This window comes from Lytechinus variegatus, chromosome 18 (genome assembly GCF_018143015.1).
Source record: "Lytechinus variegatus isolate NC3 chromosome 18, Lvar_3.0, whole genome shotgun sequence".
Classification (NCBI taxonomy): domain Eukaryota; kingdom Metazoa; phylum Echinodermata; class Echinoidea; order Temnopleuroida; family Toxopneustidae; genus Lytechinus; species Lytechinus variegatus.
The window spans coordinates 22,769,669-22,792,111 of record NC_054757.1 but is presented as its reverse complement, the minus strand read 5'-3'; the positions used below and the strand labels follow the sequence as shown (position 1 = coordinate 22,792,111).

The 22,443-nt window shown below is 35.6% G+C and overlaps 2 protein-coding genes across 3 annotated transcripts; one reads left to right on the top strand and one right to left on the bottom strand.

Annotated features, from left to right (window-relative positions):
* Window positions 1-732: 732 nt before the first annotated feature.
* LOC121431950 (biogenesis of lysosome-related organelles complex 1 subunit 2-like) lies at window positions 733-7,531 on the bottom strand. Its single transcript, XM_041629744.1, has 5 exons — window positions 7,321-7,531; window positions 6,555-6,677; window positions 5,615-5,734; window positions 3,717-3,821; window positions 733-3,157 (listed from the first exon to the last, which is right to left on the bottom strand). Exons 1-5 carry the CDS (start codon window positions 7,472-7,474, stop codon window positions 3,126-3,128), a joined length of 534 nt encoding a protein of 177 aa, XP_041485678.1. The 5' UTR covers window positions 7,475-7,531; the 3' UTR covers window positions 733-3,125.
* A 3,179-nt stretch (window positions 7,532-10,710) lies between these two features.
* Window positions 10,711-20,109, top strand: LOC121431837 (thioredoxin domain-containing protein plp1-like). Of its 2 annotated transcripts, none has more exons than XM_041629597.1 (7): window positions 10,711-10,806; window positions 10,941-11,127; window positions 12,423-12,547; window positions 12,947-13,061; window positions 17,308-17,426; window positions 18,549-18,625; window positions 19,447-20,109. In XM_041629597.1, the coding sequence occupies exons 2-7, from the start codon at window positions 11,038-11,040 to the stop codon at window positions 19,539-19,541; spliced, it is 621 nt and encodes a 206-aa protein (XP_041485531.1). In that variant the 5' UTR covers window positions 10,711-10,806; window positions 10,941-11,037; the 3' UTR covers window positions 19,542-20,109. The 2 variants fall into 2 exon arrangements, with proteins under 2 accessions (XP_041485531.1, XP_041485530.1); XM_041629596.1 differs by having other exon boundaries at window positions 17,308-17,441.
* Window positions 20,110-22,443: the final 2,334 nt, after the last annotated feature.

Genomic DNA, 22,443 nt, shown 5'->3' with positions numbered 1-22,443 from the left:
TTTATCCTATTTTGCGAAATAAAGATTGAATTGAATTGAAATTGGACTGAAATATAGTGTCATATGTAAAGCTGTTTAGAGAGTTGCAGCCCTCTGAAAAATAAAAACAGTCTTTAGAGGCTAGAGAGGCAAATGACCCCCCCCCCCCGCCCCCAACATACAGAGGCAAATAAATCAAAGTTCTCTCAAACGAGAAATACCCACGCAGTATAGCGACTAGTCTGCTGTGCAAACCCTTTACTACTACTACTACTACTACTACTACTACTACTACTACTACTACTACTACTACTACTACTACTACTACTTCTATCACTACCACCACCACCACCACCACCACTACCATCACTACTTGTCTACTACTAATACTACCTGGTATTACTACCACCATAGAACTATCTGTAATAGCTCTATGCTACCACCACCATCACTATATCATCATCATCATCACCACCACCACCATCATCCTCCTCATAATCACCCTCATTGCATTCATCTTCATCACCATCATCCTAGAATAATTATCATTTGATGACAATGGAGGACATTGTGAATGGATAATCAACCATTTGAGTGCACCTGCAGATAGATGGCGCTATATCAAATGCTTGTTATCCTCAAAAGAGATTCATTGATCAGTAATATCAAATATTGCGGTCATCATTGTCAATGAAGTGATCACGGCCACGTGTTCTCACGGGGAACAAATACAATACAATACAGAAATAATCATACCTATGATGTACATATTTATTTCATTGTATACAATACTTAACAAATATAAGGAATGCTTCTGAGTTTGGAAAAACATCCATAAATTCTTTGAAATATTTGTACTACTTTATGTACACGTGTTTACAAATATTGAACATACCAATTGTCTCTTACACATTATTTTACATTCCTTTTTCTCACAAGATTCTCTTAATTGTCTGCCCTTGTAGATATTTCACCGATTATAACAAACGATTCCCTGTGCATATAATTCCATACATTACATTATCATTAGTGAGTTGTGTATACACTATACTCCTGCTAAGCTGGTATGCATGTTATGCTGTCTGCTGGTTCCATGATGGACTAACATAAAAAAAAGCATGTATTAATGTCATAAGAAATCTAAGGCCGTGTTGCAAGAAAATATTTGCAATCAAATGCAAATTTCTGTTGCTAAATTAAAATTGATATATCAATTACAAGTACATAGCAAAATGTATTTTTACTTCATGCTTCAAGACAAGTACGCAATTATGATCATGCAATTAATTGCCAGAGTTATGATAGTATTGGGATCTAAAATTGACTTCCAGTTGATTCCAAGTTTCTTGAATGCCCATGAGATTAAATGTATGATCCAACACTCTACAATATGCACTATCATGTTATGTGAGACAGTATATTCTGGCAAGAGATAGGAAAGCAGTAATGACAGTTTTCTCTTACATAACATTCATAGAAATTGCTGGTAGTCAAAGCAATTCTTATAGATCTATAGCATCAATGAACCAGAATTATAAAGTACATTTTCATATAAGCATAGATCTTTTCTTTCAATCAGTACTTAATTAATTCTTCACAAAAATTACATAGAACACACATGGGAGAACCTATATGAGGGAAAAAGCAGACCCATTTTGGTTGAGAGCATAAACATGACCAGGCATTTATTTGTCTATCAACCAGTACTGATTTTTTACATAAAATAAGTAATAAATATCATTTATTTCAAGCATTATTAGGTTCTATGCATAGTTATAATCATCCAAATTTACAACAGTTCCAGGGCACCTTCCCTGAAGGACTACTCCCACAATAAATCATGGAGAGTTGCAAGAAACTTATAATCAATTGCAAGTCAATATTCAGTCCCTAAATCAATCATGTCTTGCAAATCTGCGACTGATTGTTATCTGCTTCCTGTTACAAAGAGTGTAATCTGATTTGCTACAGTTACCTATCGCCTTATGCTCTGCAAAACAGCTACTCAAGGTACTGGTGGATTCAGGGGGGGGGGGGGAGAGGCACAAAATTTATAAAGTAAAAGTGCTGTTAAAACAGAAGAGTGCCCCCCCCCCCCCGCATTTGAAAGCGAAGACCTTTTTTCGTCAAATTTTTCCTCGGGAAAATATGCCCCCCCCCATTTGGAAAATCTTAGATTAGCCCCTGACTCAAGGGATACATGTATGTCCACCAGGTGATATGCATTCTTTGAAAATTATTGCATGAAAAAAATTCCCTACTTGAACCAAGACTGTACCATGAAACCGTCATGGCCAGGTGGTAGAGTTCCCATCCAGCAAACAGTAAATAACAGGTTCAAATCCTACTGGTTCTACATATTTTTCTTTATTTTTCAGATCAATCATGCTATATTATTCACTGTCGAAACCAGGGCCCAGTCTTACAAAAAGTTACGATTGATCCAATCGACCACAACTATGGAAAGCCAGTAACGTCAACATCTAAAGTACATGTTTGTTCAAAATACTTTCAAGATATAATGTATATTCATACCTTTACTGTTTCTTTGACAATTAAGTGTGCTTTTCTCTGTTATCAAAGGGCAATGTGCAAATTTCCTTAAATTTTTTTTATGATGTTCATGGATTTCGATATACTTCAGATTGACCGGATCAGTAGTTATTGCATGTAAGACATGGCCGGACAGATCTTTGAAGATTACATTCATGCACAGTATAAGAATTGTCTTTTAAACTGTTTACAGTATTCATATCACAAATATATGTAAAATGATTAAACAGAGTACAGTATGTTGACAAACAGTTGTTTCTGAAGATCAAATTAGATGTCTTCATCATGATTCATATCACTCCCAGAAAGATCAGCTTTCACGTGTCAAGGCTGCATGTATATCCTTGTCATTGTCTTTGATTCATCTCGGATCAATTCCAACTGGATACAGAAGTCACATATTCCATCTCTTGCATATGGTTCAGCTCTATATAGATTCAATGTTTATTGTAGAGAGCACTTAACACGTTGATTACTGGATTCTTTTACTCCCACAGGCTTTAAGCTGGGACAATCTGGTTCTGACAATCAATGACTTAATACATTGATCACTTTATCTTACGAAGCGTCCTTCTATCTCCTCAAATAGGTTTTCATCTCTTCTCAAGCTGCTTAAATTTGGCTTCTGAAAGAGAGACAGAGAAATGGGAGAAAGGATAATAAATCATAACATTTTAGTTACAAGAAAATTAATTTGATTTTGATTTGATTTCACTCTTTAAATGGATGTTATGTCTTTTCATCAAGTGAAGGAGGTTTACAATTACATTTCCTAAATTTCTCGTCAAAACTCATTGAAGTCTTTGATTTCTCCCCAAAGTGGAGATCATATTTTAATACTTGCACTTAGGAGACAGCAAAGTGCCCTCTGTGTTGACAAATACACATGTAGTGCAGCCAATATTGTTCATTATTCAAAGGTAGTGAATTTTAGTCATTGGGATCATGAAAATCTATTAATTCCTTTTTAGTGTGGAAAAACATCCATATTCAGGCATATCAAATTCCAACTGATAATAAACTATTGGATTCAGAAGGGGGGGGGGGGATTTCTAACATGACTCGGCCCTATTCCATTGCTCTATGATCATACTTTCCTTGGAAACATTTGTCTTCAAGCATGTTTTTACAGATAATATCTGTAGCAATACATTTTCTACTACACGTAGCAAAATAAACATTACCTAGTCTCTTTGAATATGCATCCAATCTGAGAGCAGCTTGTTCTAGACTGGTTACACTTTCTTCCACTTGATCTATCTGGTCAAGGTATGGTTGAAGACTCTGATCTACAGCAATGAAACATCATTTAAGAATCTGATTATTTTTTCTGCTAAAAGTACTTTACAAGCAAAGAAAACAGAGAGAGTGGATAGAAGAAGAAAAAGGAAATGGATAGGCGAGAAAGTGGAGATTTGAGAGTAGAGTATTCTTTTTTTAATGTAGTCCTGAAAAGGACTGTAAACCAGAAGAGATTGATGAGTTGAAAAAAAAAAAAACTTGAGTAGTAGGATGGATGAGGAGATGCTGGCTTGAGTCGGGGAGTAGAGATGATGGGTAGAAGCTAGTCTTGAGGACGCAATGATGATGATTTTTTTTTAGATGTCATATATACTTCATCATTGACGTCTTGACACTCTCTCCATAGACTCTTCAGCGAACGACCAAAACAAAGATGGATTCCCCCAAAAAATCCATCTTTTTAAACCGAAATCAAGAAAATTCATTTACTTTTATTAATTCTTACACCTTCCTACGCCTAATGCGTAGGAAGGTTTTTAATATTACTTTCAAAAATGTAAAAAAATGAAGATTTCTTACCTAACTGATGCCGCGTAGACCCCTCGTTCCACATGTAAACAACGGAAATACAATAGCGTCGACCCTTGAACCGCTTATGTATGACGTACTTCCGGAAAGCAATGCCGGCTTAACGAACAATTTAGAGATAAAAATCTTATTTAACAAATATTAAAATTTATTTTGTGATCATAAATAATTTATATATATTAATATGAATTATTTATGATCACAAAATAAATTTTGATATTTGTTAAATAAGATTTTTTATCTCTAAATTGTTCGTTAAGCCGGCATTGCTTTCCGGAAGTACGTCATACATAAGCGGTTCAAGGGTCGACGCTATTGTATTTCCGTTGTTTACATGTGGAACGAGGGGTCTACGCGGCATCAGTTAGGTAAGAAATCTTCATTTTTTTACATTTTTGAAAGTAATATTTAAAACCTTCCTACGCATTAGGCGTAGGAAGGTGTAAGAATTAATAAAAGTAAATGAATTTTCTTGATTTCGGTTTAAAAAGATGGATTTTTTGGGGGAATCCATCTTTGTTTTGGTCGTTCGCTGAAGAGTCTATGGAGAGAGTGTCAAGACGTCAATGATGAAGTATATATGACATCTAAAAAAAAATCATCATCATTGCGTCCTCAAGACTAGGTAGAAGCAGTAGAGAGACTCGATGTTTCGGGCAGGTTGACTGTCCGTCTCCTCATCCATCCTAATACTCAAGCTGTTTTTTCAACTCATCAACCTCTTCTAGTTTACAGTCCTTTTCAGGACTACATTCAAGAATTCTCTACTCTCAAATTTCCACTTTCTCGCCTATCCATTTCTTTTCTTCTTTTATCCACTGTTTCTATAGGCCTAACACTCCACATGGTGTACCGTAAACCACATCAACGATTGTACATGCCACCAAGCTAACCTTCACCTTCAAACAACACCAAAAGAGAGAGGAGGAAGAAAACACAACTACCCCTAAACAAACAGAAAAACTCATAATAAGCAATTGTGACAGAATACAAGTTGAGTCTTAAAAACTTTTTGTAATTCCTATATAGGGTGCCTTAATGTTTTATCATAATCAGTCTTTAACAATATTTTGGGTTTCTTTTCGCAATTCAACTAAAGCCAAACATCATTTGTAGCAGTTCTTGAAAGAAAGCCTTTAAACTTTAGGTGAATTCTTATACCACCATTCATAAATAACATAGCTAAGAGAGCCAAACTACCAGTACAATAAACAGTATGAATGAACAAAAGCACACTAGTGTTTTTACTAACATTTGCTCTGTAGCCCAGTCATTGAGTCCCCTATCTGTAAAGCTATGTTCTTCATGTCCCCATATTTCTTAGCAGTAACCAGGTTCATCTGCTCTAGAAGTTTGTAATCCTCAGCAGTTGCTGCAGACAAATGTGTGAAGGAAGACAAAAGAGAAGTGGAAAGAGGTAAACAATTACATGTTTTTACTGCTTGGAAGAATATTATATATATATATATATATATATATATATATATATATATATATATATATATACAACAATGGGATTAAACAGATACTAGGTAGGGCCTATTACTAATGCCCTCCTCCCCTCAAAAAAACAACAAAATGAAATAAGATTAAGAATCAAACAATTGGAAACTACATGTAGCTTTCTTGTACTTTCCAAGCTTCATCAGTAATATTTTACTCTTCACTTACTTTTCATTTCTTTAATTTTGTTGTTTCATGTGCTTAGCTATAATGTATGTTTATGCATTACAACAGAACTGAATATTTATTTTCATCATTCAGTATTCAAATGCAATGTTTTAAAGTATTTTGGCTGTGGATTATCAAAAAATTAGAAAAAAAAATAAATGATGAGACGGCCCCAATGACAAAAGATTTTCTTAGCTTAATCGAGACCATGTCTGGTAAAGAGGTGAAATTAATTCTACCTAAACACCATCATCTACAATGCACTTACTATTCCAAATCAGACAAATAAATACTTTGGGTATTTTGTCTTTCTGGGGGGGGGGAGTGATTGCTTTGTTATGTCTGTTTATAAAGAACATAAATTCTGATTAGATTTCTGGCAAGAGAAATTGCCCACCTTCAATCTTTAGTGGCTTATAGGCGAATTCAAAACAAACTTATTCTGCGCCCCCCCCCCCCCTCCTGCCCCGTATATATAGTTGGAAATTCTAGATTCTCCCTGAATTGGCTTGAAGCAGTACCTGATAGATCACCCTGAAGATATGCAATCATCTTCTGAAACATATCTCGTGTCAGCTCTGCAATATCTGCATTTGCTTCTACTGTTGCCTCTTGAGCCGTCTCCACAGCAGCATCTGTACTCTCTGAAGATAAAAGAAGTTTTATCATAATGAAAAAAAAATTACAATTTCAAGTTGATGTCAGTGCAGTGAGACAATAGTCTACTAGAACATTAGGAACATTGAAATTGTCAGAACAAAATACAAAGGCTTAAACAAGCAAGGCTCCAAACTAACTCTTTTTTTCTTGGTGGCCTGATTAGTCCATCAAAATAATCGATTTCATGCTTTTGCCTTTTGGTGGCCCGGAAACAAATTTTGAGGCCCTCAAACACTATTAGAGACATTTATTATCAAAACTTTGGGAGCCCCATTGCGCCACCAGGCAGGCGCAGGCAGTGGCACTAGCACTGTGCATCATCATGGGCTTTTAGTTTTACACTTGTGTCACTTTACAAATTAATACACTACAAGTACAACAGTAGGCCTAGTATTAAGTATAGGTTTTGGTGGCCAATAAAGTTGGCATAGGCCTAGATCTATTTAAAATTATCTTGTGCTCAGACACTGAGACAGTCTACGATTTATGAAGAAGCTCCATTCCCTACTGCAGCGCGGCCGGGGCTAGGTGGGCCGGTACGGTGGGGACCCGGCGCGCCGAGTAGCCGGCTGAGCTGAGCTCTCTCGTCGCCGCGCCTCGAGTTCTTGCTGCATCTGCACATATTACCTCTTCGTTTCTTATCCTCTGCTTCTAATTCTAGTGTAGATCTAGTGATGGATTCATTGTCAGTCTGAGGTACAGCTTCAGACGAAGAGCTACTTTCTCCCGTTCCTCTTACAGCCCCACCTTCAGGCTCAGAAGACCTTTGATTATCCGACATTTTAGCCCAGTCAGTGTTTTATTTATGTACTGTGTAACTGAATTAACCGATAAATGTGCAAGGAAGGTGGTGTTGAAGTTATGGTAGCCCATAGAATATGGATGACGGGTTCTGAAATTCAGGGTAACCGGGCATGGTGGACGTATGTTTGGGAGTTAGGTCAAAGCTTGAGATATTTATATCTCAATGATTAGAGTAAAATTCACAGAGCAATTTGCTGAAGATGTGATCACATTTGGATAACAAATAACGAAATTATTGAATTTCAAAGATTTGCATTATTCCGATGAACGTTCTAGGCATGTCTTCATGAATATTAATTTTTGCTGATGTCATATCCCCTCTTGTTCGTTTGTATTTTATTATATTAAATTAGGTTTATTCAAAAAATTTCTACCAAGAACTAAACAATTGGATTGACAACTGATTTAGTGCTTTAGATATTAATTGCTGCAACTTAAATGGTGACACATCATTTACAAATGTATGAAAAAATGAAACAATTATACTTTCATGTAATAACATATAAGAAAAAGGAAAGTGGGGACATGACATCATCAGTTCACAAATAGAAATATTCATGACGATGTACTTACGGTTTTCACAAAATATTGATAAACTTTAAAATTCAATAACTTTGTTAGTCATCCGATTTTGATGAAATTTTCAGTGCCTATGCTTGTTGATTTTTTCTTTTTATTCAAATCAAATCAACGGTTGGAGTGGACTTGTCCTTTAACAAATTTAAAATTCACATTTCATGAAAGCTTATCAAAATTTTCAGCACGAGATTTGCGCTCATGCATGCATCTTATCATAATTACAAAAGTGCTTAAAATGTCCAGTTTTCAGGCCATAATATTAACAAATTTCGCGCTCTGATGGGCTTGTTAAATTAATTAATAAGTTATTAAGTCAATAACTAAATTGTCCTTTCTTCAGAATGGAATAATATCGACAAGTTTCATCTCGCACTTAAGAGAATAGGGAGATCGTCCGCATTATATTCATATGATGACAAAATATCCTTAAAATGTCTCAGTCCTATGTCAAAAACTCAGAACCCAATGATAATGAAAAATATTAGTTCTTTGTTATTAAAAAGTAAAGTGAAATCCATAATTTTCCTACCATGTGCTTGAAACTAGAGCTTAAATTGGCCCTTTTCAGATCTGAATATAAATATTTTAAGCTCGCTCTTCGCGCTCGCTTTATTTATTTTCATGCTCGAAAGGCATTCAGAATGCCCAGATTCTAGGTCTATATCCGTGAAACACACGCAAGCATGCATATGGGGATCCATGCAGTTTCAGATCAGAATATAAAAAATTGTCTGCTCGCGCTTTGCGCTCGCATTATTAATGTAGGAAGATCTCCAATTACTTATCCAGTTCATCATTATTTACAAAACATGAATAGAGTGTCCCGTTTTTAGTTCCGAACTTCGAACTTTTCCGCTCGTGCTTCGCGCTCACAGTCAATCGTTTAGATATCACGGATTACTAAAAAAGGTGCTTGGAATTTCCACTTGGCAGAAATGTCAATTTTTTCAACTCGCGCTTCCCGAGTCCGGCTCGCATTATTAATGTATCAAAAAAAAGTTTACACTTTGACAAAGCTCTGGGAATTCAAATATATACAACATGCGGGTAATTTTTTCACATATAATCTTGGGTTTGGGTCTCATCTATCCAATGAAAGTAAAAGTTTTGACAGAATGTTACACTTGAGTGAGCACTGTCCATTTTTATAAAGCTGGCAGAAATATGTTTGCGCAGAAATGCTCGTTTTCACGCAGTGTCAAGGGGAAAGGGCGAAATTAAACTTACCCTGCGATACATTTTTCCTATACATTTCCCTTGCACTTTGAGTCAATTAAAATGAAACAGATACATTCAAGCATTTTTAAACAAATTTGCCACCCGAATTGAAATTTCAACACTTAGCAAGCACAACTTTTACCCTTTTTGTGCCAGCTGGATCTGAGGACATAAATGAATCTGAACAAAAGTTATCATCAGACATCTCCAGCACTTTTTCACTAAGTTTCTATTATTTAAAGTGGGTTGACATGTAATTTTTCATTTAATACACTTTTCCCAATCTTGACAATGATTAACAAAATGAAAATCAAGCCTAATTAATTTTATGTAAATCACAGCTCGGTGTAATTCAAATATCGTCTTGATGGCCTTGGTGTGTGGAGGAGTGGGGAGGGGCGCAATGCACTCTTTGAACTGTATTGGGCAAGGAAACAACTTAAAAGAGGTCAAAGATATCTCCAAATCAATTTTACTTGCTAAATTCTACGTGTTCTTCATGATAAAGGTTATTTTATTCGCATAGCTATTTCAAAGTTTTGCGCAAATCATTTTTCACCAACTTTTCAAAAGTAAGTGGTGCTCACTCAAGCGGAAATATTTTTCGATAGTTATATCTTCATTTGCTTAAATGGATCTGTAACAATGTGAAAATGGGAAAAATCTTCAGGATATTACAAATGTATAATTTTACAGGAATTTTTTCAAAGTATAATTTTTTTTTAAACGCACTGTATAGGAAGATCCCCGATTAATGATTTTTAAAACATAAATGTGTCCCGTTTTTAGGTCTAATAGAATTTTTCTACTCGTGCTTCGCGCTCGCATCAATCGTTTGGCTATGTAAAACCTACCTATCCTGTTCATGATTACAAAAAGTGCTTGGAATTTCCATTCTTTTGGTACAAATATCAAAAATTTTCAGCTTAAGCCTTTTTTTGCGCTCACATTATTTGATTGCAGTAAAATATGTAGCGTCTTGATGTCTATAACTGCAAGCAGTGACTTTTCGATCAGATAAAAACGGATATATTACTTAGTTGCATACACATCTGTTCACATATATTGCCCAGAATATTAGGACAAAATACATATAAAAAAATTAGCTCGCGCTTCGCACTACTTAAAGCAAGACTTTTTGAATGAGATCATAATATATTATGATTTATAAGAATAAAGCTAAGAAGTGACTATACAGCGAGACTGTACAAACATTTGAACCTTTCGAGGGGTGCACGGTTCGCCGCCAATGGGAAGCATAAATAAAATAACAATACGGATAAGCATTCTCACTTCTTCATGATTCTGAATTTCACTTTGCAGTGTAGCTGCAACCCAGGATACAAACAATCCGGCGGACCCTGGCGGACACTGATCCCTGATCTGAACAGATCAGTGGTTGGGGAAGATTTTTTTTACTGCTGGGTGCAAGGCAGGGCCAGGGATGGGTAAGAAATTAAGCTCCTACTTCAGTTTCAAAAGCGTCTTGCTCAAACTCAAAACGGACTGCGAGTGAGTATTTTTAAAGTGATATTTGATTGATTTCCTGATAATTTAATCCATCAAAACGCATGGAACAAATTTTTTTTTAGATGATGCAATAATCAGACCTATATCTAAACATGATTTTCATGGTTCATTTTCAGGGTTCAAGCTGAATACAGAGGGAGCCGGAATACCATTTCTCAATATCAGTCCCATCTACTGAAATCCGTGTTGCCTTGGAATTGAAATTTGGAAACCATGGATACAGAGGCCGGTGAAGCGAGCGGATCGGGATACGTTGGAAGAGATACGGAAAAGGATTGTGATGATGGTTTTGTTGATGAAGATGTTAGTATATGGAATAAGTTCATCAATTTTGTGGGTTATTTCTTTTTTTAAATAAATATTATTGTGCTTTCTGCTTGGCCTTGGAAAGTTTAATTAGAAAAAGTCTCAATGTCAGTGGCCAGCGACCCCACAAAATGTGCACCCCCCCAAAAAAGAGAAAAGCATGAAGTGTAAGCAAATTTGGCAAAGGGCATTGAAATGTATAGGGAGTGGGCTGACCTTGCTGACCTTTGAATTGTGAAAAGAATGTGGGTTCTACTGACAGCCTTTTTAGGCTTTTGATACCTGACCTGAAAAATATGCTCAAGAGAATATAGAATAGATCCAGGCCTAAATAGAATAAAATCAAATTTTATGAAAATTGAATTTTTTTAAGGATGATTTTCAGTTGAGGTAATTGACCCTATTTACAACAGACTCAGTTGAGTTTGTAGTTTTCTTCTGCCATGGCAAGAAGTGACTTAAGTTAAAATAATTAGAACCAGCTTTTAAAAAAAATAAAGTCATCACGAACCACTAAAAAAATGAAATTCATGCATTTTAACAAAATATGGGGCAGCTGCTCCTTTATGATGCTCAGGTCAAAAACTTGAAATTCTAAAAACTTAATCTTTATTGGATTTTTCTCAAACCTTCAACAATATTTCTTAAAATTTTTTGTTGATGCTATTTTACAACAAACTTTTTGTCAGAGTGCACCTCCCCTTAACTCTCAATATATATTTTCTTACTTTGATTCTCTGCAAAGTATTCATACCAAAGTTAAAATAAGAGCATTTGTTTGTAGATTTTTTTTGGGGGGGATGACAAGTTTTAATACATAATCATGTTGTAAATAGAATGAGTGGAATACACAGTGCATTATGACTGTCCGTTTGGTACAACCTGCTTTTCACCCTTGATAATGTTTCTGCTTTACAAGCATGATGCATCCCAATGATGCATGTTAAAATCCCCAAAATAATGAAAGCAGACTATGATTGATCTTACATAAGTTCTTTTCTCATATCTGGTGGGTGTTTCATAAGGCTGTTCGTAACTTAAAAGCAACTCTAAGAACGACTGGTGAACATTTATTATGAGCTAAATAATCACCAATGAACTTTTAATGGTGAATATCATTTACAAAAAAGAAAGGATCACCAGTCGTTCTTAAAGTTGCTCTTAACTTACGAACAGCTTTATGAAACGGCCCCCTGATGGATATCAGAGGAGCATGTAAACTTGATAATATGGACAACGTCACATAGGCATCCTGAGTATTATAATTACATATGTGTCATGTACTTGTACAGGAACTCTTTGACGAACTAGAAAATGAGGACATTCCAGCGAGCATCCGTGAAGCTAGGATGGATCAGATGAAGAGAGAAGCTGAAGCGGCCAGAGCCATGGAAGACAAGGGACTTGGACTTTATACGTAAGTTAATGAACATGTATTGAATCTGTCAAGGACATACTAGAGCTGAATTTGCTTTGATAAGATCTACAGCAAGGACAATATTTATTATACCACTTTCCTACTAAGCCCTCATACAGTATGGACTAAGAATTATTTCCTAACTTGTATGTTAAACTCCATAAAAAAAATTGGTCACATTTTTTGAAAATACCTCAATCTACAAAATTTTCATTTTCAAAAATAATCTTATTAGTTTGGGAAAAATGTTCCTGAGTCTTAGCTTGTAGTCAAAATCTAGAATAAAGAGACGTAAATTTCATGGTCAAACAAAATGAATAAAATTGTTCATGAACTGCTTTCATATCAGTTTGATTTTGCATACTTCTTTTAATTCCTCCTCTCCATTTCTTGATACAGTGAGATTGAAAAGGAAGGTGATGTGCTGAAGTTAACGACTACTATTCCTAAAATTATCATTCACTTCTACCACACTGACTTCAAAAGTTGTAGCATAATTGATAAACATTTAAAAGTAAGTATTAATTATCTGACAGTGTGAGACAAGCCTTGAAATAAGCAGGCGCTGAGCACAAATTCGCGCTCATAAGCCATGCAATTGCGCCCATAAAGCCCCCAAATCATAAAAATTTTGAAGACCGGGCGCAAATATTTTCCAGGTAATTGCGCCCGCCGTGAGTGAGCAGTGAAGCCATATCATACATGTAACTTAAATATCTGAAAAGCCAACTGAAATCAAGTAACTTTCAATTTACGATAAGCACAGTTTCAAATTGCCAAGTGCGTGTTTTTTCAGTATCATAAAAAGTGAGCTACGTCCGTCTTTTTTTTCTATAATACATGCACGCACGTGCTTTTCTTTTTTTAAATTGCCCCCGGCCTGCAGCTGCTTATTTCAAGGCTTGGTGTGAGATTATTGCAGTATTTCCTTGTTCTAAATTTAGTCTTCTAGAAGTTTGATAATAATAATATTCCGCTTTTATATAGCGCTTAATACATCGAAACAATGTCTCTAAGCGCTTTACAGACATATTATTACCCCGGTCATCGGATCCTTGCATACCCGCATACAATGTATGCACCTTCTCCACTCCCTGGGGAGCATTCCAACAAGAGTTCCAAGACTATTGCTAGGCATACGACTACATATAGGCTTTCACATCCTACCGGGTACCCATTTAACACCTGGGTGGAGAGTGGCAAAGTGTGGATTAACGCCTTGCCAAAGGACGCTAGGCCATGGTGGGATTCGAACACACGACCCTCTGATTATAAGGCAAGAGTCAGAACCGCTACACCACGACGTTTACTTTGTTGTAAGGAAATGATCAGGACTTTAATCGTTCCAAGGTCATGGCCTCCGATGCCCTCAGAAAATGCCTGGATACCCTTCCAAATATTTGTAGACTTAAGGTCAAATAAGTGCCATTTTATTCCTGCCACCTTGGTGCCCTGCTGTAATCCAGTGCATGTTTTTCATTGAAGAGCACACTTTCTGTTGATGCTCTTTTGAATACATGTAGTCTTGGATGCCCCCTAACAGTCAGACCACAGGTCCCTGTGCTGATGAGCAAAAAGGCCAGATTCATCCAAATCATCTCGTGGCTGAATCCTCCTCCTTGCAAAATCTCGTGATTCGTGAGATTTTTTTTCTCTAAGAACTTACATGTTTTAACCTAAAGTTAAATGAAATATTATTGCACCATCAGATAGAGTAAAAGTTACTCTTTCATATTGGTCATTTATTTTGTATACAATATTTTGTTAAATAAGTAAATTTCTGGCCTGAAAGTGTGCCTCAAAACTGAATTTTCTTCCTCTGTTTTCTTTTGCAAATTGTGCAAAACTTTTTATTTTGAGCCTCAATGATATCTATATCACCATAAAGCTGAACTTCTGTACTTTCTCACAATGCCAGTCTTGATATGCGGAACCTTTTAATCGGGTCAAGATCACACTTTTCCCACCAAGGTACATGACGAGATTTCGGAGATTTTGTACTTGCATGAAATCCAGAGTCTTGATTGGCTGGATAAGGTTCACAGAACAACAGGCGCGGGGTATTTGAGGAGATTACCACATGGGAAGTGTGACCTTCCCACGAACCCAGGCACTGGAACCGTTGGAATTTGCCACTGGGTGGTCTCTTCTTGTTTTCAAACTGCTTTATGTACTTGGCAAATGAAAAGTGTGATCTTGACCTGATTAAACCAATTCTTATTTTGAAACCTATATCATTTAAAAGCATACATATTCAGATTTATCATGATATAAAAATCATTTGGGCTCAAACATAAATAAAGTGTGAAAATAGCAGCTTTTGTAAGGTGAAAATATTTATTTTGTAGCATATTTTAGATCAAAATTTTAACCTATATTACCAAATCTTTGAATAAATCTAAACACATGACCTGAAAGAATAATTCTTCTTCTTTACAATGGTACCAAATTCATGAAATTCGATGCACAATTAGAGTAGCAATGACCGAATGAAAAGAGGTGTTTTGGTCCGTATCAAGCTCATTAAATATGCAAAACAACTCAAGTCACGAATATCACTTGGATGAAAGAAGCCACTTTCTTGGGACCTGCAGTCTGACTGCTAAAGTGAGCACTGTCTTGCCTTTCCTTTAATGGTTCTCTTACAAATTGGCATTGTCCTTTTGAATTCTTATTTGTGCCCTACATGTAATTTATTGTAAATGATTATGATATAGCTCTGTTCATTTTGATACTATGGATGCAATGTTATTTATTGGTATATTTGATGAGCCTATTTATTTGAGGTTTATTTTCCAAATGTAGACAGCCAGCCTGTAGTCTGCTGTTTGTTTATACAGTGCGTCCCAGAAAAAACGAAACCGAGATTTAGCGATCATTTATCATTACTTAATCATAAATAAAATAGACAAATGACCTACCAATTTAAAGCTTAGAATCTCCTCTTTCATCTGATATAACTTAGATTATTTCTTATTCACGCATGAGTGAGCAAATGCAATTTGAAGAAAAGATATCAAAAACTCATTTGGCGGGGGTATCTGGGTTTCAAATAGAGAACCACATTTTTGAAAAGTTCAATATCTCCTCTTTAATTTGATACCTAAATTACAGAAAATGGTCAAGAAATAACAAAGTTCTGGTCATTTGAAATAAGGCTTGAATTTCAATAATTTCATAAAATGAAGAGGTTCTCCAGGATGGCTTTCAAAATCTCTCGACACTCTGTTTTGTTGACGATCAGCCATGCATTAAATCTTTTGTTCACCATGCGAAAGCTTCTGTGGGAAACCGGTGAAAACACGTTTATCTCATGAAATTATGGAAATACAAGCCTTATTTCAAATGAACAGAACTTTTTTATTTCTTGACCATTTTTTGTAATTTTGGTATCAAATTAAAGAGCAGATATTGAACTTTTCAGAAATGTGGTTTTCTTTTTGAAACCCAGATAACCCCCGCCAAATTAGTTTTTGGTATCCTTTCTTCAAATTGTTTTTGCTCACTCATGCGTGGATAAGAAATAACCTTAGTAATATCAGATGAAAGAGGAGATTCTAAGCTTTAAATTGGTAGGTCATTTGTCTATTCTATTTATGATTAAGTTATGATAAATGATCGCTAAATCTCGGTTTCGTTTATTCTGGGACGCACTGTATTTTACTTTCTCTTGTTGTACTTTTAAAGGAAATACGGGCAACATAGTTACAGGGGATTCTTGGCTTTTAGTGATTACATATTCAATTTCTGCTTTTGACATACATATGCATTTTTGCATGGAAAATACATTTTGACATCAAATTAGCAGAATTCTTATACCCCTTCCCTATATAAATTCATTGTTAGATGGTCTTGTCATACATGTATATACTTGAATGAACATTATGTACATTTATTGTCAATATTGATTAGTGATGGGAGATGGCTGAATAGATACAAGAACATGAATTCTGTTTTAGAACTTGATGTCACTAGGCTGCTACAGCATAAGCATGCAGTAGTTTACCTGTATGAGAGGTTTCTTAGTACAAACTGAATACACATGTAAGATACTTTCAAAATTGAAAATTTATTTTAGAAATTAAATCTGGACCAATCCCAAGGTCTGTCTGCTGATAAATACTTGGGTCTTATCTTCACATGAGCATCATTACTCAATCATGTTTTAAAAATATACTGATGACTTACAATAGAAATATCCAGGAACATTTTCAAATTAGGCCTATATATCTACATATGTGGAGCGTTGTGGCCCAGTGGATTAATCTCCGGACTTTGAAACAGGGGTTGTTGGTTCGAATCCCAGCCATGGCGTAATTTCCTTCAGCAAGAAATTTATCCACATTGTGCTGCACTCAACCCAGGTGAGGTGAATGGGTACCTGGCAGGAATTTATTCCTTGAAATGCGTGTGCGCTGTAATCATAGTAATTACGGCAGCCAAGCTAAAGCTGGGGTAATAATATCCAAGTCCTTTGGAAGCGCATAGAGACATTATTCATAATTGTGATATGCGCTATACAAGAACTGTTTATTATTATTATCTATGCCACCAGTGTAGTGTTTGAAGATGTGCAAAAGTGCAAAAGAAATGTTTGATAGAATCTTATTCTTATGGCATTGTCCCTGTGCATTTTAGTACATGCTCAGTGTATATTTTCAAGGGGTTGGTGGATGGGGTCAAAGTAGGATTCTTGTATTGATATTTGACTTTTCAAAGATTTCACATTTTTTAGCTGTATTTTCCCCCCCTATCATTAGGTACTAGCGGAGCAATATCGAGATGTTAAGTTCAGCAAGGTTTGCGTTGATCTGGTACCATTCTTTGTAGATAAACTCCAGATTCAAGTTCTACCCGCTGTTCTCCTCTTTATTGACGGGTTTGTTGTAGATAGGTAATTCTGATGTTCTCTTTTTATGGAACAATGGATCATGTTTTTATAAATACTTAGGTTTTAGGTAGCTATGCCATTATGGAAACCTTGATTTTGATTGGTTTGTTAGTAATGCCATGGTCACATTTGTTCTACGGCGGCCGTACGGCGAGTCGAAAACAGTCGTTTTAACATTTTTTGTCCAACTACATATAGGAGGTTTGAATAAAAATTGATAAAACGGCTGTTTTCGACTCGCCGTACGGCCGCCGTAGAACAAATGTGACCATGGTATAAGGTATGTTTATGAAAATTATCATAGTGAAATGTGGCCCTAATTCAAAGAGGCCCAAAGATGGCACATGTCAAAATTACTTGAATTTAAATCAGTTCTGTTTAGCTAAAACACCTGTACAGAGCTGCCGAGTAGTATGGATTTTCCATATTTAGCTCTGAATATTAGAAGAATCCTGATTTGTTTAAGCAAAACACTGATTTCTAAAGTTCCAGTTTTATGTGTAGTTCTATTGGTCACCAAAATACTGATTTTCAGCTTTTACAGTACTGAAATATGCCTGTCCAGGTTGGCAGCTCTGCCTGTGTCACAAATTCTGAAGCACTAGAATATTTGAATAATTGTTATTTCATGTAATAAAAAGCAAAAGAAAATGGTTTTCATGGCAAACCTATTTGTTTTTGTCTTTTTATATATTAAGTTTTACAATTCTTCGTGTAATTCTAGTGGTCTAGACTTAATTGATGTAGTTTGTAGATTTCTATAGGTGTTTTTCATAGATGTACATTGTTGTCAATTACTGATGTAAGGACCCCATTGGAAATAAGCCATCTCGGCTTTCATGGGCAATCCTGTCAAGGTATACACTACTGTTCATATTTTCATGTACTTGTTCACAGTTACCTGACAAATAAAATCAATCAATCAAAACATATTTCTTAATACATGCATCACAAAACTAATGAAAACTTTAAGTTGCCATAATTTTGTCATTCTTACACTTACGCTTTTTATTCCAATCATATTTTGTGGTAGAACATTAAGTTTGTTGTGTGTCATAGTCTTGCAATGATTCTTTCAACCTTATCTTGAATGTCTTCTGCTTTCTTCAGGATTGTTGGTTTTGAGGAATTAGGAAATACAGATTCATTCACAACAGCTACTTTAGAAAAGAGGATAGCTAAATCAGGTAAGATCACCATTTCTGATTTTTCCCCTCTTTCTTCATATATTTGACTTCTGGAATGCCAAGTACCTGAAATAAAATAGAAGTAACTATTTCAAGTGGCATGACCAGATCCTGCATGTAAATCCCACCATATTCCTGTTTTTGGTTTGATTCTCAACCCACTCATCAATTACTTGGTGCCAGAGAGATTTGCAGATTAACCATTCAGCTACCATGCACAATGAATCTTACCAAACTTTATTTAGAAAAGGGAGAGAAATTACACTTTTGAAAGGACATGACAAAAAACATGTCAAACTTTGTGTTTGTTATGTCAAACTTTGTGTTTGTTATGATCAAAACAGTTGCATTACATTTACATGTATCTACAACTCCAATGAAAATCTGTTTTGTCCGTACCAGAGTGTTAAATGTATGTGTATGATGGACTAAACAAGAACTGTTTGAATACTGTTAGTTTTAAATAGGGTTGGTTGAGAACAATGTGAATGTCATGTCTTTTATGCTGGAATTGCACAACGCATATCATTATTATATAGGTGTTTTGGCTCAGTAGATAAGGTCCAGGGTTCAAATCTCACTGCCTCACCCATGTCCTTTGGCAAGGCATTTATCTACATTTGCCACCCTCCACCCAGTTGTAGTATATAGATGCGTGGTAGGAAGGAATCCCTTGAATGCTTTAACACCTGCTCAGGGTGGCTGTGCTAAAGCCCAGGTAATAGATTATACAGTGCTTAGAAACATTGTATTAAATGCTTCATATGTTAAATATTATTGAAATTATTATTAGTTTGTGGTAATCCCTTTCCCTGTTCTAGAAATCATCAAGCCTCAGATTGCTGCTGGGTCCACCAACAAAACAATCTTTGGGTTTGAGAGGAGAAGAGATGACAGCAGTGATGAAGACTTTTGATGACACCTCCCAGGAAACCTGATAATCTTCTTTAAATAAACAAGTAAAACCTCCCACAAAGACAGGGATGGAGTCAAGATCAGTAGATCCAAGTCACACAGCCACTGGAGAAGACATCCCAGGCTAAAGCTCTATCATAAGAACCCTGTATCAAAGGCTCTTATACCCTCCTTTCATTATTTTGAAGGTGCAGGATGTAGGTGTAAAGGGTAAACCAAATGTGACACTCCACCACACAAAAACCAATAAATTGCTGATTTCAGTATCAATGTTTTTAAGATGTACGTTTCAAAGAGGAAATTCTAAGCTTAAAAATGGTTTTTAAGTACTATGTAATTTGCTATGATTGGAAGAATAAAATTGTTTGAAATATCACCAAGAATGTGAGAAAGTCTGACTTGTAACTTTCCAAAGTTTCCAGAATAAGGGAGAAAATGAGTCTCAAAAATTGGGATAACTCAAGCATGCAGACCTCTTCTTATGCTTAAAAGGTTTAATCAAACTTCCTCTTTCAGTGTGAAGGGATTAACCTGAAACTCGGCAGTCTTTAGGTTTACATTCTTCCTGATCTGAACGCAAAAGTCTGACAATAGCTTTTTATCATGTTCACTTATGTTAAAATTATCTTAATCAGTAGACCAAGATTTTGTGAGTTTGGGATTTTAATGGAAGTGGGCACACCATTTTCAAAAACTGAAAATTTGTATTTGTAGAGTACGTGCATATATAATATCTGACCCAGAATTTTTGACAGATACACCTTACCCTCCTGTTATGGCTTTAACTTCCAGATTCCTTTATGTTGGAGGGTCACATGTGTACAACATTCCAGGGTAAATTTATTGTACAATCAAGTTATTAGGAAGAAATAAAAGTAATATATTTCAAATTTCCACTGAGTAGTTTGTATATAAACGGACTATACATTACCAAACTACTTTAATAAAAACATTTTTTGTTTGTATTTGAAGATTTAAAAGACTTTTTTTTAAGTATCTTTCATTTATTATTGTATACACCTATTCTGTATATAATGCTAAAATATCTGTACATTTGTGTTTTCTTTTTTTATTGTTAGTTGAAAGTGTTTGCATGTGTTTATGTAATACTTTTTATACTTTTCTCCTTTATCAGACCTACAAGACCAGTGGGATTGATTCAATTTCTGTCTGTCAGATTCCTACATTCATTTCACTTTACCGCTTGCTTCTACCCGATATCTATAAATAGAAGTCTGTTCTAGGATCATCTTTTTAAATGTGCAATTTGTCATTGAAGAGGAATAGAAACCACAGGTAATCGGTTCGAGGCTTGTCAGATATGGTGAGACAGATCTTAGCCAGGCGTAGATCTAGCCGGATTAGACACAATGGCCCGTATTCTGAAGTCAGGTTCAGCTTAGACCATGGTCTAACTCTGTACTAAAATTATGGGAAGCCAGAAGTTTCAAAATTTTTAATAAGTTGTATGTTTCTTATGTTTACTGTGGTCTTTCCTGATTCATCGATGGTGAAGACAATCATCTATTTATATTTCCTGGACAATGATAAATGATTTGAGAGCCACATGAGCTGAAATATGATATCCCTACAGTTAGTGATTTATGTAACAATTGGCTGTCCATACTTAAACCCCAACTTTAAACCTGAGTTTAAGTAGAACCCGACTTCAGAATACGGGCCAATGGTTTTGAGAGGCCGATTATTGTGCAAAAACAATATGATAATGACCCTTACAATAAACATTGTGTCTAATCCGGCTGGATCCACGCCTGAGCTCAGCAACATTTTTGTAGTCGATTTCGAAATATGGTTAGACAAATTAATTACATCACAATAATTTCACAATGATGGCATGCCATGACCCATGCAAGGTGTAATGAGTATGTCCGCACATCCTTTGCAATTTTATGAAAGTGTATTTTCCACAAAGTTTTGGGGGAATCTGATCGGACAACGGCTTTTTGTTGGCTTGCAAAGATGCAGAAGACATTTTTGATTGCCTTATATGCCATTGAGGTTGTACACAAAATGCTGCAGTTTGAATGAGATGCTTAGATTTCTTGGAGGGGAGGGGTCTGGTTGGGTTGGAGGGAGCAATGGGGAAAAAGGGAAGAGTGTGGTATCTTGTATGTATGTCTTTTTTGAAACATTTGTTTGTGATGTACCGTTTTTATGCTCTTGCATATGTATTGATGTGGATTTATTTAATAAATTAACATTTCCAAATTCAAGCCACAACTTTGTATGAGTATTCATTACCTACAATGATACATTTACCCTACATGTAGCTCACAGACCAGCCTTATTAAAGGAGAATGAAACCATTGGAACAAGATAGCTTGTGTGAAAACAGAAAAATCAAAGAAACAGATCAACGAAAGTTTGAGAAAAATCGGACAAATAATGAGAAAGTTATGAGCATTTGAATATTGCGATCACTAATGCTATGGAGATAGCAAATTGGCAATGCGACAAAGATGTGTGATGTCACTTGTGAACAACTCTCCCATTACTTTGGTATATATTTCACTAGAATTGCCTCTTTTATCACATCTATCCATAAATCATGTGTTCTGTTTACATGAGGGCATGTAATACATATTTTTTAAGAATACATCATGCATAAAGAGTTTGTATCATCATAAGAAAAAGCAAAAAAGAGACATTTTGAAGGTATTTTATAGTCCACCAAAGGAAAAGTTGTTCATCAGTGACATCACACATCGTTGTCGCATTGCCAAAGTGAGGTTCTCCATAGCATTAGTGATTGCAATATTCAAATGCTCATAACTTTCTAACTATTTGTCCGATTTTTCTCAAAGTTTATTCTTATTCTTTGATTTTCCTGTTTCTACACAAGCCTATTTGTTCCAAAGGTTTCATTCCCCTTTAAGCATGTA